This window comes from Hyperoodon ampullatus (assembly GCF_949752795.1).
Source record: "Hyperoodon ampullatus genome assembly, chromosome: 19".
Taxonomy (NCBI): domain Eukaryota; kingdom Metazoa; phylum Chordata; class Mammalia; order Artiodactyla; family Ziphiidae; genus Hyperoodon; species Hyperoodon ampullatus.
In genome coordinates this window covers 11,990,642-12,004,908 of record NC_136932.1, presented here as the reverse complement: position 1 = coordinate 12,004,908, position 14,267 = coordinate 11,990,642, and the positions used below count along the sequence as shown (strand labels likewise).

The following is a 14,267-nucleotide window of genomic DNA, read 5'->3' as shown; positions in this document are numbered from 1 at the left end:
CCTGAGGAGATATGAGGCCGCCCAAGCATTGTTCCCGGTTTCCAGCATGGCCGCCATTACCTGACCAGCGCCACGGCCGGTCTGTCCGCGGCGCCTGGAGAAGCTCCCACGGGGGTCTCTGCTTTTCACGGGACAGGTTTCTCAACTCCGTCGCGTGGGAAGTGTCTTCTGCCTCCGGGGCATGGCGCAAAAGCAGAACTAACTGCCCGAAGCCTTCGCTCGCTCTCAGGATGCAGCTGGGGTGGACCCAGGGGGGCACGATGTGGCTCCGCGTCCTGCTGACACTTCTGCTCTGTGAGTTTTCACTCTCTTCCCACATCACTTAAACTTCACGAGAATTGAAGCTCGTGAAATCAACATATCTCTCCTGTCTTTTCCAGGTTCAAGCCTCGAGGGTCAAGAAAACTGTAAGTTGTAAAATTCCTACCTGTGACTCTTAAAACTCACGTCAAATTGCTCGGGTTTAATGTTTATAACAGTTCAGAAACATATTCAAATTGTCAGCTAAAGTTGATTCTGCATTTAAAGAAGGTTTTGGAACAAAACACTTATTCTAAGCCAAGTTTTAATCAGCATGTTCTAGAAGTAGCATACATTTTCTAGATCCTGGTGAACTGCTGTTTGTTAGCATTGGGGGATGGCGGTGATAAGAAAGTGATTCCATAATTTGTTTTTTTGTTGTTCTACCATAAATTTCATTTTTTCATATCATACCCTATCCCTGATTGTTTATTCACAAACGAGATATAATCAGTTTGTTAAATTCATGAAGTCGGAACATAGTTTATTTAGTTATTTAAAAAAATATTTTATTTATTCATTTAATTTTGGCTGCGTCGGGTCTTAGTTGCGGCATGCAGGATCTTTCCTTGCGGTGCCGGGGCTTCTCTCTAGTTGTGGCGTGCGGGCTTAGTTGAGGATCTGACCCGTGTAAGATCCAGGGATCAAACCCGTATCCCTTGCACTGGAAGGCGGATTCTTAACCATTGGACCACCAGGGAAGTCCCAAAGTCAGAACATAGTTTAAATTGTTGTTGTGACTTTTTTTTCTCCTAAATGATCTAAAACAGATGAGATATCATTTCCCATCTACCCATGAGGCTACGATGATATCGGCAATATTTTGTGCTTGGACGTGGGAAGTGGGGCTTCTGCCTGTCTTTGAAATCTGGTCTGTCATCCACTTTAGAGCTAATTTTGAATCATTAAGATGAGCAGGTTTGGAGAATTCCCTGGTGGTCCAGTGGTTAGGACTCCATGCTTCCACTGTAGTGGGCACAGGTTCGATCCCTGGTCGGGGAACTAAGATCCTGCGTGCTGTACGGCAGTGCAACACACACACACACACACACACACACACACATGCCCACACACACAAATAGATACGCAGGTTTTGTTTTGCTTCATCTGGACCGTGTGAAGGAGGGGACTGGGCTGGGTCTGGGGGCTGAATAGAGGGAGAGCCCACAGAACAGGATCCCCTTGTCAGAGGTCACTTCATTCCACGCAGAGTCGGGGTGACTGGGTTGCAGACAGTTGTACAGCTATTTGGAGATGATGTGTGTGGGTGACACTGGTTTGTTGAGCCAAGGCTTGGAGCAGTAGCTCTGCATGGAGAGGGCTCGTGCTGGCCACTTAGCAAAGCCGGTCTGGCGGGTCTCCTGTGCGTGTGTCCATGTGCTTCGATGGGTGTTTGATCCCCATGGCAACCCATGGAGGTAGGATGTCCATTATCTTCATAATCAACCTAATGGACTGATGATATCTCTGCACCTCAGAGAAACAACTGACTTGTCCAAAAAGAGCCGGATAGCAGGACATCAGCACGAGAACCTCCCCTTCCCAAAACCCGATTGTCCGGAGCCTGAAGCCATAGGCCTGACTCAAATCTTTAAAGTCGGGGCTTCCCTGGTGACGCAGTGGTTGAGAGTCCGCCTGCCGATGCAGGGGACACGGGTTCGTGCCCCGGTCTGGGAAGATCCCACATGCCGCGGAGCGGCTGGGCCCGTGAGCCATGGCCGCTGAGCCTGCGCGTCCGGAGCCTGTGCTCCGCAACAGGAGAGGCCACAGCAGTGAGAGGCCCGTGTACCGCAAAAAAAAAAAAAAAAAAAAAAAAATCTTTAAAGCCACTGTTACTCTGTCTTTCTGAGCCTTTTTCCCAATCTGTAAAATGAGGGTGATGCATCAGTATGAGATGAGATTAGATAAAAAGAGGTGACGTGCCAGCCCAGCATTCGGTGATTAGTAAATAATAGTTTACTATGGTTCTAGCTCACCCACCATCATGGCTCCTGCACCTCCCTCGCTCCAGCCCTTGTGCCCTTGCTGTAGCCCGGACCACACCCTGCCAACACGTGTGCCTCTGGGCTTCTGCTTCTCTTGCTCCAATCTCCCATCCTCGTCCTCAGGGGGAAATAAATCGCTCTCTGCCCAGGTTTCCTAGAGAAAGGTCTTCGTACCTTCGGGGGAGACCTCAGAGCTGCAGGACCCAGAGCCGGGAGGCTCTCCTGCTTCCTCCTCAGGCTTCTGCCCTGTTTTACGCAAGGTGCCTGTGCAAGGTCACCACGGGGTGCTGGCAGAGTGGGGGCTGGGACCCAGGTCTCACATTGCTCAGGCCACGCAGGACCACGTTGCACGTGCATGACCTGCCAGCCTGCTCCACGTGGCCTAACTCCACGGCTGAGGTGCTCGGTCCGTCCTGGCCCTTCCTCTCCTTTTACTTCGGGCCCCCGCCCAACCCCAGCCGGCCAGTCTCAGGAGATGACCTCAGCTCCCTCTTCACCTAGAACACAGTGCTGTCTGGAGGGAACTCCCTCCACTTCCCGCCCTGCCCCGGCTTCAGGCTTATCTTCCTCCCCACCCGTCCTCCTGACTTCCCTCCTGGCTTCAGAGGCCGTGTCTATCCCATGGTGGGGCAGGGCCAGCCTGTCCACCTGGGCTCCGAGCCCATCCCTGGCATCACCCTCCTCCCCCAGGATCTCACGCTGTCTTTATTCAGCCTCCACCCCACTTTTAGTATCTATTCTTTCCCTTCAGTCTACAAACATGATTGGTTGCTCTTGGTTTTTTAGGAAAAAGATAAATCACAAACAATCCCCCCCGACCGCTCCCCTGACCCCCCCATTTATCTTGTGCCCCACTCCCTTCCTCAGTCAAACTTCTCCAAAGCCTGGTTTCTAATCACTGTCTCCGCTTCCTCACCTCTCAGACGCCCCTACCTAGCAGGTCTGGCCTTGGCCCCCATGCCTCCCTGCCACTAGAACCCTCTCATAGATGCCATTAACATGTCCAGCCCTTAGCCTTCGGGACCCCGGTGTTAGCACAGAGCCTCTTTCTTTGGCCTCGTAGACCTTCTTCCCTGGTGTTCTCCCACCTTTCTGACAAACCCTCCTTTTTTCCCCCGGGAGACTTGGACTTTCCCAGGGTCTCATCCTCTCTGAAGCTCAACCCCCCCACCCTGTACACCTCCACATGCCCACCCTCTAGTCCACTCCAGCTCTGGCCACTCCCCCGACCATCAAGCTTCCCACGGGGCCAGTGGTTGACATCTCCTCCTGGTGGTCCCCTGGGCCCCTCAGACCAGCTGCGCCACCGTGACTTTGTCTCTGCCCTTATCTTTCTCTGGCTTTGTCTCCGTCAGCCCACGGCACCCATATCCCCCTGGGTACCTAATCCAGGAACCTTATCTTCCACTCTTTGCCTCAATCCCCATAGCCAATCAAACAAGTAAAATACATATTACAAATGTTATTATTAATGACATTTAGTACGTTCATGATGTTGTGCAAACATCACCTCTGTCTAGTTCCAGAACATTTTCTTCATCCCCAAAAACAAGTCCGTTTGCAAACACTAAATGTTTCTCAAGTCCATCCCTTCCCCTCAGCACCACTGCATCTGCCTGAGCAGAGGCTGCATCAGCTTTCACCTGAACCATCGTCCAGGTTGTTACAGGCCTCCAGTCTCTCCTCCAGCCCACAGTGATCTTTCTAAAGCTCCAGTGTCATCCTGTTACTGCCTCCCCGGCAAAACCCTCAGGACAGGGCCCAGCTTGTCAGCATAGTGGGCAAGGCTCTCTGTTCCGCCCCCTCCTACCTGGCCCCCTGGACCCTCCAGCCTCACACCCTGTCTCCTGTAACCACCGGCGCCCAGAATGCATTGATTTCTCATGTCTCTGTGCCGTGGTACATGCTGTTCTCCTGCCCCGAGCACCCCACCACCCTTTCCTCTCCTGGTCCAAGGCTCAGTTCAGGGGTCACTTCCTTCAGGCTTCCCTTGGCCTCTCCTGGGCAACCCTTCCTCCTGGTGCTTACATGATTGTACTCCAGCTATCTGGGTCCCCACCAGCCTGCACAGTCTAGGACAGCAGGGATGCTTTCTTATTCACCTTGTAATCCCAGCACCTGACACAGGTGCTCAAGAAATGTCTCACTGAAAGGGACTCGAACTGAACTTGGAGGTGCTTGAGATTCAGATGAGCTGGGTCAGCACACTCCATGCTGAGCACTGCAGTTCATCAGAGCCTCCATGCTTCATGGCTCCCTGGATTTTCCTGACAAGGATGGGGGGCCCCTCCTTCTCTACCCACTCCCCCCTTTCTTTCTGAGTCATTTCCAGGTTGAGGGCCGAGTGGCTGGCTGAGTCATGATGTCTCATCTTCCCTGGAGCATCAGCATCCGCTGACGGGTAGCCTGAGGTAGAGGGAAGCAGGTCCCTTTGTTTTAGAATTTGGGGATTTGGCGCTGTGGTCCCTAGGTGCCTTATCTGTGCTGTGGTGACTTTGTTACTTGGATCGTCTCCATCAGCCCCTCATCTCTCCAGGTTGAAAAGATCTGGCCTCTTTAGGTTATTCTACAACCCCGTCCTTCCGTTACAGTTCTGCACATTTTGTGTCCTGTCTCCAAAGAAACGCATACTTGCATATAATCAGAGGTGATTCATGGGTCCCCTGACACCCATCTGTGAACCTCCGGGAGGCCCGGGTTGTAGCAATCACTCTATCGTGTAAATAGTGAGACCTACCTACACACAGGTCTCACTACTGGCTGTTCCTGGAAAGTTTATTCACAAAGAGGATAATATTTTCCATATTATCTTAATAATCAGGTAGAGATTTTTTTTGAATTTTATATTTTTTTATGCAGCAGGTTCTTATTAGTTATCCATTTTATACATATTAGTGTATACATGTCAATCCCAATCTCCCAATTCATCACACCACCACCAGCTCCCTGCCACTTTCCCCCCTTGGTGTCCATACATTTGTTCTCTACATCAGTCAGGTAGAGATATTTGAAGGTTGGGTGGTGTGTTTGTTATCTATTGCTCCTTAACAAATTATCCAAAACTTAGTGGCTTAAGATAACAATTTATTATCTCACAGTTTCTGAGGGTCAGGAATCTGGGAATGGCTTAGTTAGGTGGTTCTGACTCAGGGTTTGTCAGGAGATTGCAGATAAAATGTTGGTCAGGGTTACAGTTATCTGAGGGCTTGTCTGACGCTGGGGAATCTGCTTTTAAGCCCACTCATGAGGCTGTTCCTCACCATGTGGGCCTCTCCATAGGGGCGCTCATGACATGGCAGCTGGCTTTGTCCAGAGTGAATGATCCCAGAAAAGGAAAGAGTGACCAAGATGAAAGTTGCAATGTCTTTTGTAAACTAATCTCAAAAGTCACCTACTGGCACTTCTGCTGTATTGTTGATCATAAGACCAACCCTGGTCTGATGTGGGAAGGGACCATATGTGGGTGTGATAGCAGAAGGCAAGGCTCACGGGGGCACATCTTGAAGGCTGGATACCAGAAGGGTGGTGGTCATGGTGATAAAATCTAGGCTGCTGTTCTATTGCATCAAGTCAATGAGCTGGGATCCATATCTTGAATAATTTTTTTTAATATAAATTTATTTATTTATGGCTGCATTGGGTCTTCGTTGCTGCGTGTGGGCTTTCTCTAGTTTCAGCGAGCAGGGGCTACTCTTCATTGCGGTGCCCTCGGGCTTCTCACTGCAGTGGCTTCTCTTGGTGTGGAGCATGGGCTCTAGGTGCATGAGCTTCAATAGTTGTGGCACACGGGCTCAGTAGTTGTGGCTCGCGGGCTCTAGAGCACAGGCTCAGTAGTTGTGGCACATGGGCTTAGTTGCTCTGCTGCATGTGGGATCTTCCCGGACCAGGGCTCGAACCCCTGTCCCCTGCATCGACAGGGAGATCCTTAACCACTGCACTGCCAAGGAAGCCCTGTATCTTGAATAATTTTAAAAAATGCTTTTCCTTCTCCTGTCCTGCCTTCTTTTTTTTTTTTTTTAATTCTTTTGACCGCACCGCACAGCATGTGGGATCTTAGTTCCCCAACCAGGGATCGAACCCGTACCCCCTGCAGTGGGAGTGCGGAGTCCTAACCACTGGACTGTCAGGGAAATCCCATGTCCTGCATTCCTTTCTTCTTCCTTGTCTGCTCCCGCTGGCCATGGAAGTGTGTGGTTCCTACCAGGGAATCAGCTGCGTTAATTTATTAAGCAGATGTATATTAGATTTGCTTAGAAAAGCAAAGTAGGCGGAAGCGTCTTGTGTTAGTGCACATCATCCTCTCTAAAAAACTGCTACCTGACGCTTTAGCCAAGTTTGCTTTAAAATTGTTAAACAGTGGTAGAGCTCCCTAGGGATGGTCGGTAGGAGACCCAGGCAGGGCTGGCGCTGAGGCTGGAAGGCCTGGAATAGGGAAGAACTGTGAAATGCAGACTATGAGCCCTAGGTGGGCAGAAACTGTGCCAATCTTACCCTTCTCTGAACCCCCAGTACTGGGTGCAGTACCTGGCACAGAGACGCCCCCTTCAATGTCTGCTGAATGAATGATGCTGAGGAAGCAGGAAGGAGGTGTCAGTCAGGGGCCAGGCATCGGGCAATACAAACCTGCCCCTTCAGTGCTCTCAGCCACCTTGGTTCCATCATTGTTCAAGATTAAAATACCAGGGAAGGCAAGTATTAGTGTTCCTACTTTATAGGAGGAGAGGTGGTAGCCTGGAGAGGTTAAGTAACTCCCAGTGACACCCAGCTAATGACTGTGGGATCAGGGGTTGGGACCGGTGTGCCTGACTTGCTTTCTTCCTGTACCTAGTTCTGTGTCCCAGTCTGGGGTGTACCAGCCATGGGTATGCATTTCATTCAGCATGATGACACTAAAGTAGCCCAACACAGTGGGATGACTAACACCGGGAGTCTGGAGAAGTTTCTGTAATTCACCTGGGAAATTAAAAAATTGTTTGTTTTTTTTTCTGAAAAAATTGACTAGAAATATGATTTCAAGAAAGACTTTTAGATACCTCAAGACTCAAGAGCTGGTATTATATCTGTGACTGACAGAATCTAGCTAACATTTTGCAGGCAATTCATCTGTGCCAGGAACTGTGCTCCAAGAACTTAAACTCAGGTTCTCATTTACACTTACTGTTATTATCTCCATTCTATGGATAAACAAACTGAGGCTCAGAGAAGCTCAGTAACTTACTAAAAGCCACACAGTTTGTGAGCAGAGATGGGATTTGGCCCAGAAAGCCTGAGCCTGCACTCATCTTCTGCTCTTTACCATCTCCTGATAGAATCACTGTACTAAACAGCAGGGCGTAAAGTGAAGAAGGAGGTACTGAAGGAATAGGGAGACTTGCCTGTCCCTACCTGGGAAGGGGACGTGTTAATCGATGGGAAACTAAACATGGTTCAGAGAAACTTCTGCTCCGAGAGCTCCCCCAGCAAGCTCCTCAGACCAGGAGCTAATAAGCAATACAGAAAGACAGAAAAGGGAATTCTAAAGATTACTGCTGTAAGAAATAAATTTAAACAATCATCTTGTTTCATCTCATGACTAATCAGATGCCATTTTTTATTAAATTAATTGCTCAGAAGAAAAGGCACAAGGATGGACTGTTGAATTCAGTTTAAAACCTGAGACATATTATAGACAAGTTAAATGCTAAGGTGTTCAAAAACAGTTTGACGTTATTAAAAGAGAAAGAAAGACGATTTTTTGCCAGTATCTCTGGCCAGCCACCTTGCTATACCTTTTTTTGTTTGTAAAATGATTTGAGACCACTTATAAAAAATATGTATTATTGTTCAATAGGATAAAATAAATAAGGAAATCAGAATGAGAGGAAAATATGGCAGTCAGATAAAACGGTGACTCTTTTAGCACAGAAAAATGCATCCCAAAGGTTGCTAGAGGTAAAATTTGGGGCTTATACTTTTTAGCAGCCAGAGCAAAAACGGGAAGCAAGATGCATGAGAAAAAGTGGTTTCAAGTTCTCATCCATCTGGTGAGGCTTCTGACTTCATCAGCTAGAAAACACCAGTTGAGACTGTGCTAGTTTGTTCAGGCGGGGGTGGGTGGGTGGAGTGGGGTTGGGGGAACGGTTCCTGGATGTGAGCATGTGATTTCGGAATGGTGGTAGCCATCATTTATCAAGCAATTACCGTGTACCAGGCACTGGTATACCCAGGAAATCACTAGGTAATTTCCTGCTCCTCTTCTGTAAGTCTTACAGCAACTTACTATGTAGGTATTATAACCCCATTTATAGATGAGAAAGTTGAGCTCAGAGAGGTTAATCACCCAAGGTCACACAGTAAGTGATGAGCCAGGACTTGAACGTTTGTCTGCTTGAATCCTATGCTCTCTCCAGGGGCCACCATGTGGCAGCTCACAGGCTGCATACATCTTATGGACATGTTTTATTTGTCACACTCCGAAGACTGCCACCTTGTCATGGTGGGAATATGAGCAGCTTAGTATCAGCTGCCTCGTGCTTGACCCGCCACACACAGTCACTACTCACCTGGGACCCCTGGAAACTATACTGCGTGGATGTGATAATACCAATCTGATGGGGTGACGTTGTTTCTGAGATAACAGGTGTGTCTGCTCTCCTTGCCTTGGCCTTTAGCTTTCACCATCAACAGCATCCAGATGCAGATCCTGCCGAAGCAGGAGGTGCACAACGGGGAGAACCTGACCCTGCAGTGCGTCGTGGATGTTAGCACCACCTCGAGTGTCAAGCCTCAGCACCAGGTGCTGTTCTATAAGGATGACGTACTGTTTCACAACGTCTCCTCCATGGAGAACACAGAGAGTTATTTTATCGCCCAAGCCCGGGTCTATGACGCAGGGACATATAAATGCACTGTGATCCTGAACAACAAGGAGAAAACGACTGCGGAGTACCAGGTGTTGGTGAGAGGTGAGTCCCTGGAATGGAACACAGCTCAGGCAGGTGAAGCGTGAACACATGCAGGAGCCAGAATGGTGACTGACTGAGTCGTAACGCTGGACCTACCTGCCCGGCCATCATCCGTCTCACTCATCTGCCTGACATTTTCCTAACCTGGAAATGCAGGCATTAGACATGCTCCCAGTACACCAGGCTTTTCCTCACCTCCATGCCTTTGCACATGCTCTTTTCTCTCCCTGGAATACCCTCTTCATCTCATCTCCTCGTGAACTATTTCTCCTTCAACACTCAACTCAGTGATCTCTTCTCTGACACTTTCCCAAACAAAACTGATCTCCCCCATGGTCCCAGTCCTTACAGCTCTTATGCTCTCTCTGCCTTCAGTGGTATTTGTATCAAGGTCATGGGGCTGAGTGTTGACTCTGGATTCTGCAGTCACTCTGCCTAGATTCCAATCTGGACAAGTCCTTAACCTCTCTACACTTTAAAATTCTCATCAGTAAAATGGAGATAATAATACTAACGAGCTCAGGAAGTTATTGAGAGGATTAAAAGATATCCTGTTAGTAAAGAGCTTAGTGCAATTTCCAGCACATAATGAGTTTCCAATAAGCGGCAATTACTATTTCACTCGATATTGCAACTTTCTCACATATCTGTCTGCCCTTCTGGATTATGAGATCCTGAGGGAAGAGATGGTGTTTGGTCTATTTTTGTATCTCAAACAAACAAACAAAAATCTGGCTCATAGTAGGCACTCAATAAATGACTGTGGAATAAATTAAACAGTTGAAAACAGCAAGTAGAAATAGAGATGGAAAAACAAGAGAAATATCATTGTGGGAAATTTGGGTCATAGAGTTCCATCCATCCATTCATTCATTGATTTACTCCTTCAAGAAACATGTCCCAAGGCTGCAAGTCAGGGAAAAAAAATAGATGCGAGACATGAAAATGCATCAGACAGGTCCTAGCTCTGGACGCAGTTACAGTCCTGTGGGGAAGAGAGACAAGTAAACAAATCATTGAGGTCCAACGGTCATCTGATCTGAGCGCCTTGGGAGCACAGCGGTGGGAGGAAACAATTCTGCCTAGTGAAGTTAGGGACGGCTTCCTGGAAGAAGGGACGCTGGGTCCAGATATAGAAGATCGTGTGGGAATTTGCTTGATGGTGAAGTGGGACAGAGAAAAGGGATGTAGCATAAGAGTGAAAGCGCAGAGGCTGAGAAAGAGGTTGCCAACCCAGCAGAGTGCCCCTCGGTCAAATTCTCCGACCTCCTGAAGACAGGTCTTCATGTCCTGTCTCTAAAATAGAGATCACTGGGAATCTGCGTGTACCCTTGAAGCTTGCTTTGTGGTTTTTTTTTGGTTTTTTTATAAATTTATTTATTTATTTTGGGCTGCATTGAGTCTTCGTTGCTGCGCATGGGCTTTCTCAAGTTGCGGTGAGCGTGGGCTACTCTTCATTGCTGTGGGGTGGCTTCTCTTGTTGCGGAGCAGGGACTCTAGGCGCACGGGCTTCAGTAGTTGTGGCTCATGGGCTCAGTAGTTGTGGCTTGCGGACTCTAGGCGTGCAGGCTCAGTAGTTGTGGCGCACGGGCTTAGTTGCTCCACAGCATGTGGGATCTTCCGGGGACCAGGGCTCAAGCCCATGTCCCTTGCATTGGCAGGTGGATTCTTAACCACTGAGCCACCAGGGAAGTCCCGGTTGTTTTGTTTTGAGGATTAAATGGGTAGCAGATGAAGCCTTCTTAATGATGGAGTGTTGGATGAATGAATGGCCCGTCGTGTGCGAGGTGCTTGCCCAGACCGTCCTTAGAAAGAAATAACCCTTTCATCAAACAAGAAGCAGGAAGAACCAGTGGGCAAGTGTTTGGGGGCGTTTTCCTTTCAAAAGTATACAACCTCTGGCCACCTTCCCGTCAGGCTTTGAGGCTCACACGGGAGAACGTGACTGCCTCACCCCCCAGGCCAGTTCCTCCCTGGGTGTCCTCTGGTCTGTCGGGGCACAGCTGGCCAGACATCCCTTTGTGTCACCAGGGGCAACAGCCACAGGGATTCAGACCAGCCCTCCTCCATCTCCACTGCGGACAGGGGAGGAGCCAACAGGTCCAGGTATTCACGTTAGTGATGAGGAAAGATTGGCAGGCCAAGAGTTTGGGAAATGTACGTTGAAAAGAAATGCGCTGGCAAACTTGGATGATTTAATGGATACAGTGTGTGAATTCAGCCCTGTGCCTCCTTGACAGCTGCTGACATAACTGTCATTTCTGCACTTTTGAGCTCACTTCTGTGATCAGAATAGTCATTCATACTATCATTACCTCCAGTAATAAGAAATACCACTTATCAGGCCCTCATGAGATAAACAGTTCTAAGTGCTTTACACATGTTTTCCTCCTGCAATTGCACTGGCAGATAAGCCTGGTCCCTCCCATGTACAGGTGTGGCTGCTGGCGCTCGGAGAGGTTGGGTGGACTGGTCCCATAGAAGGCAGAGCCAGAATGAGAACCAAGATCTATCTGACTCCACAGTTGGCCTGTCCAACTCTTGATTATTATGATAGGGTTTTGAAGTAGACCAAAGGCAATTCATTCATTCATCAACCATTTATCGAGTGCCCACTCTGAGCCAGGCTGAGGACCCAACCATGAATAAGACATGACCCCGTCCCTTGCGGACCTCGTGTGGGGCAGGGAAACACCTTTTCAAACAGCTGCCACCAGAAGTAACAGCAGTGGTGAGAACACAGTACAGATCTCCTTCCCAAGAGGACAGCCCTCCATCTCTGACCTGGGTGGGTCAAGAAAAAAGGTTCATGAGTCTTAGGTAACTGGGGGAGGTGGCACATCCAGGAAGAGGCAGTTTTAGGATACAAGCAAGTCTGTCTGACTCCAAGGTGGAATTCATGATCCCTAGACCACGGGGCCTGGATGGGACATCTAGTCTCTGCCAGGCTCTCCTGGCTCCCCCGAATCTGACCTTGGCTCATCACCCATTGTATTTTTCCCTCCAGCCCTTCCTTGGCTCTGGACGGCCCTCCTGAAAAGCCACTCCTATCACTTGGCACAAGCAGATCCCCATGCACATGTGCGCCCTGAAATGCCTGTCCTTAGCCCTCATCCCACCTCATGTGTCCAAATAACCCCCTCCCTTCAAGATTCCTCTCAGGCCCTATTCCTTTCTAGGATCTTCTCTGATCCCCCCAGGCAAAGAGGGCCTCCTCCTTTCCCGACTGCTCCGTCACTCACTGTCTCTATGACACACTCTGATGCTTGGTTATTTTCAGCTCTGCTTTTTGAACTGAGAGGCCACGCCTCCCTCCTCTCCCCTGGCCCTCCAACCTCTGGCTCTGGAGTCACACAGACCTGGAGTCGAGTCTCAGCTCTGGGGCTTGACGGCTGTGAGCTTTTGGATGAGTCTTGAACCTCTCTGAGTATTACCTTCTTCATCTGTAAAATGGGCATACTTTTCTCTTTCCTGCCCACCCAAGAGTTTTATTATGAGAATTAGAAAATCGGGTCATGGATATAAAGTCAATCCTAGCTTGTGGTAGGCATTCAATAAATTATAACAACAATCACAATAATATCCATAAATACTGGCTGTTTTGTTTTGTTTTAAACTGTATCAGTTGGGATGATTGCCTTCCCAATGGAGTTATAAACATTGAAAGCACCAACCACATCTTAAACATATTTTATATTTTTCAAATATAAAATATACCGTACCTGGTACGGTGCTGGAAACATACTCGCTCAATAATTACCTGGTAGGTAGCACTGAGGTTCTGGGAACAAAACAAAAGAACCCTCCGATGGGTCAGCCACAGTGACTCAGCTGAGGGATGCTTGTGCCACTGGAGCAAACATACTAACGGACTTTCTCTTCCCCCAAAGGAGTGTCCGATCCCAGGGTGACGCTGGACAAGAAGGAGGTCATAGAAGGCGGGGTCGTGATGGTCAACTGCTCTGTCCCGGAGGAAAAGGCTCCAATACATTTCACAATTGAAAAATTCGAACTAAATGTAAAAGGCGTCAAGCAAAAAAGAGAAAAAACTTCCCAGAACCAGAATTTTGTGACGCTGAAATTCACAGTTGAGGAGCAAGACCATGCTATATGGTTCCAATGTCAAGCTAGGATCGTTTCCGGAACCCACGTGGAGCCCTCTAGATCCATCAGGAGTGAACTGGTCACCGTGAGGGGTCAGAGTCCTACTCTCCTTTTTATCATTCTTCTGGTTTGCTGGTTTGGTCTGGGGAGAAAGAGCCCAGAATTGGAAAGGGGATGGGGCCTTCTGGCTGGACTGCTGTCTCAAGACTGCTCTTAATCACTTTATGTTTTTCAAACTTTTTGACTGTGACACAGTTAAAAATATATATATATATACATATATATTTCCCAACAACACTTAACCTTAATATATGATGCATTTTGCTATTTTTCTTTCTATTCTCTTTCAGTTTTTTAAAGCACTGGCCTCGACTCCCTGAAATGATGCCTTGTGTGACCTGCAGTTTGGAAACCATGGCTTTAAGCCACTGAGGATCAGACACCAGGAAGTAGGGTCTGGAGGGGATCCAGAGGGAAGGGGGGCCAGGTCCTCAGCCTTTGCCGCCCAGGTTTTTTTTTTTTTTTTTTTTTTTTTTATTTATTTTGGCTGCGCTGGGTCTTAGTTGCAGCACACGGGATCTTTTTTAGTTGCGGCATGCGGACTTTTAGTTGCGGCATGCGTGCGGGATCTAGTTCCCTGACCAGGGATCGGACCCAGGCCCCCCTGCATTGAGAGCGTGGCGTCTCACCCACTGGACCCCCAGGGAAGTCCCTCTGCCTCCCACATTTGATGAGGGACTCCACTCTTCTACCCGCCCTTCCATCCCCAAGACATTGGACAAATAGGAAACAAATGAGGTGACCTGAGAAATGCTCTCAGGAGAGAAAGGCAACAGCAGAGGGGAACCTGGGTATCAGTGTCCAGGACAGGGAGAGCTCAGAGCTCCAGGTTAGGCAACCAGCAGCTCCCGGTGACCTGAGAGGGAAGCAGTTG

General features: G+C 48.6%; 1 protein-coding gene across 2 annotated transcripts in view; it reads left to right on the top strand.

Moving 5' to 3' along the window:
* Window positions 1-215: 215 nt before the first annotated feature.
* PECAM1 (platelet and endothelial cell adhesion molecule 1) overlaps window positions 216-14,267 on the top strand; it is a gene marked incomplete at its 5' end in the record, with an annotated part of 53,184 nt that continues 39,132 nt past the window's right edge. The window contains 4 exons of one of the 2 annotated variants that reach the window (XM_079725043.1): window positions 216-294; window positions 381-407; window positions 8,936-9,229; window positions 13,120-13,425. In XM_079725043.1, coding sequence (XP_079581169.1) covers window positions 231-294; window positions 381-407; window positions 8,936-9,229; window positions 13,120-13,425 — 691 coding nt within the window. The remainder of the gene's footprint in view (window positions 295-380; window positions 408-8,935; window positions 9,230-13,119; window positions 13,426-14,267) is intronic. The other variant, XM_079725044.1, reaches the window with a different exon arrangement.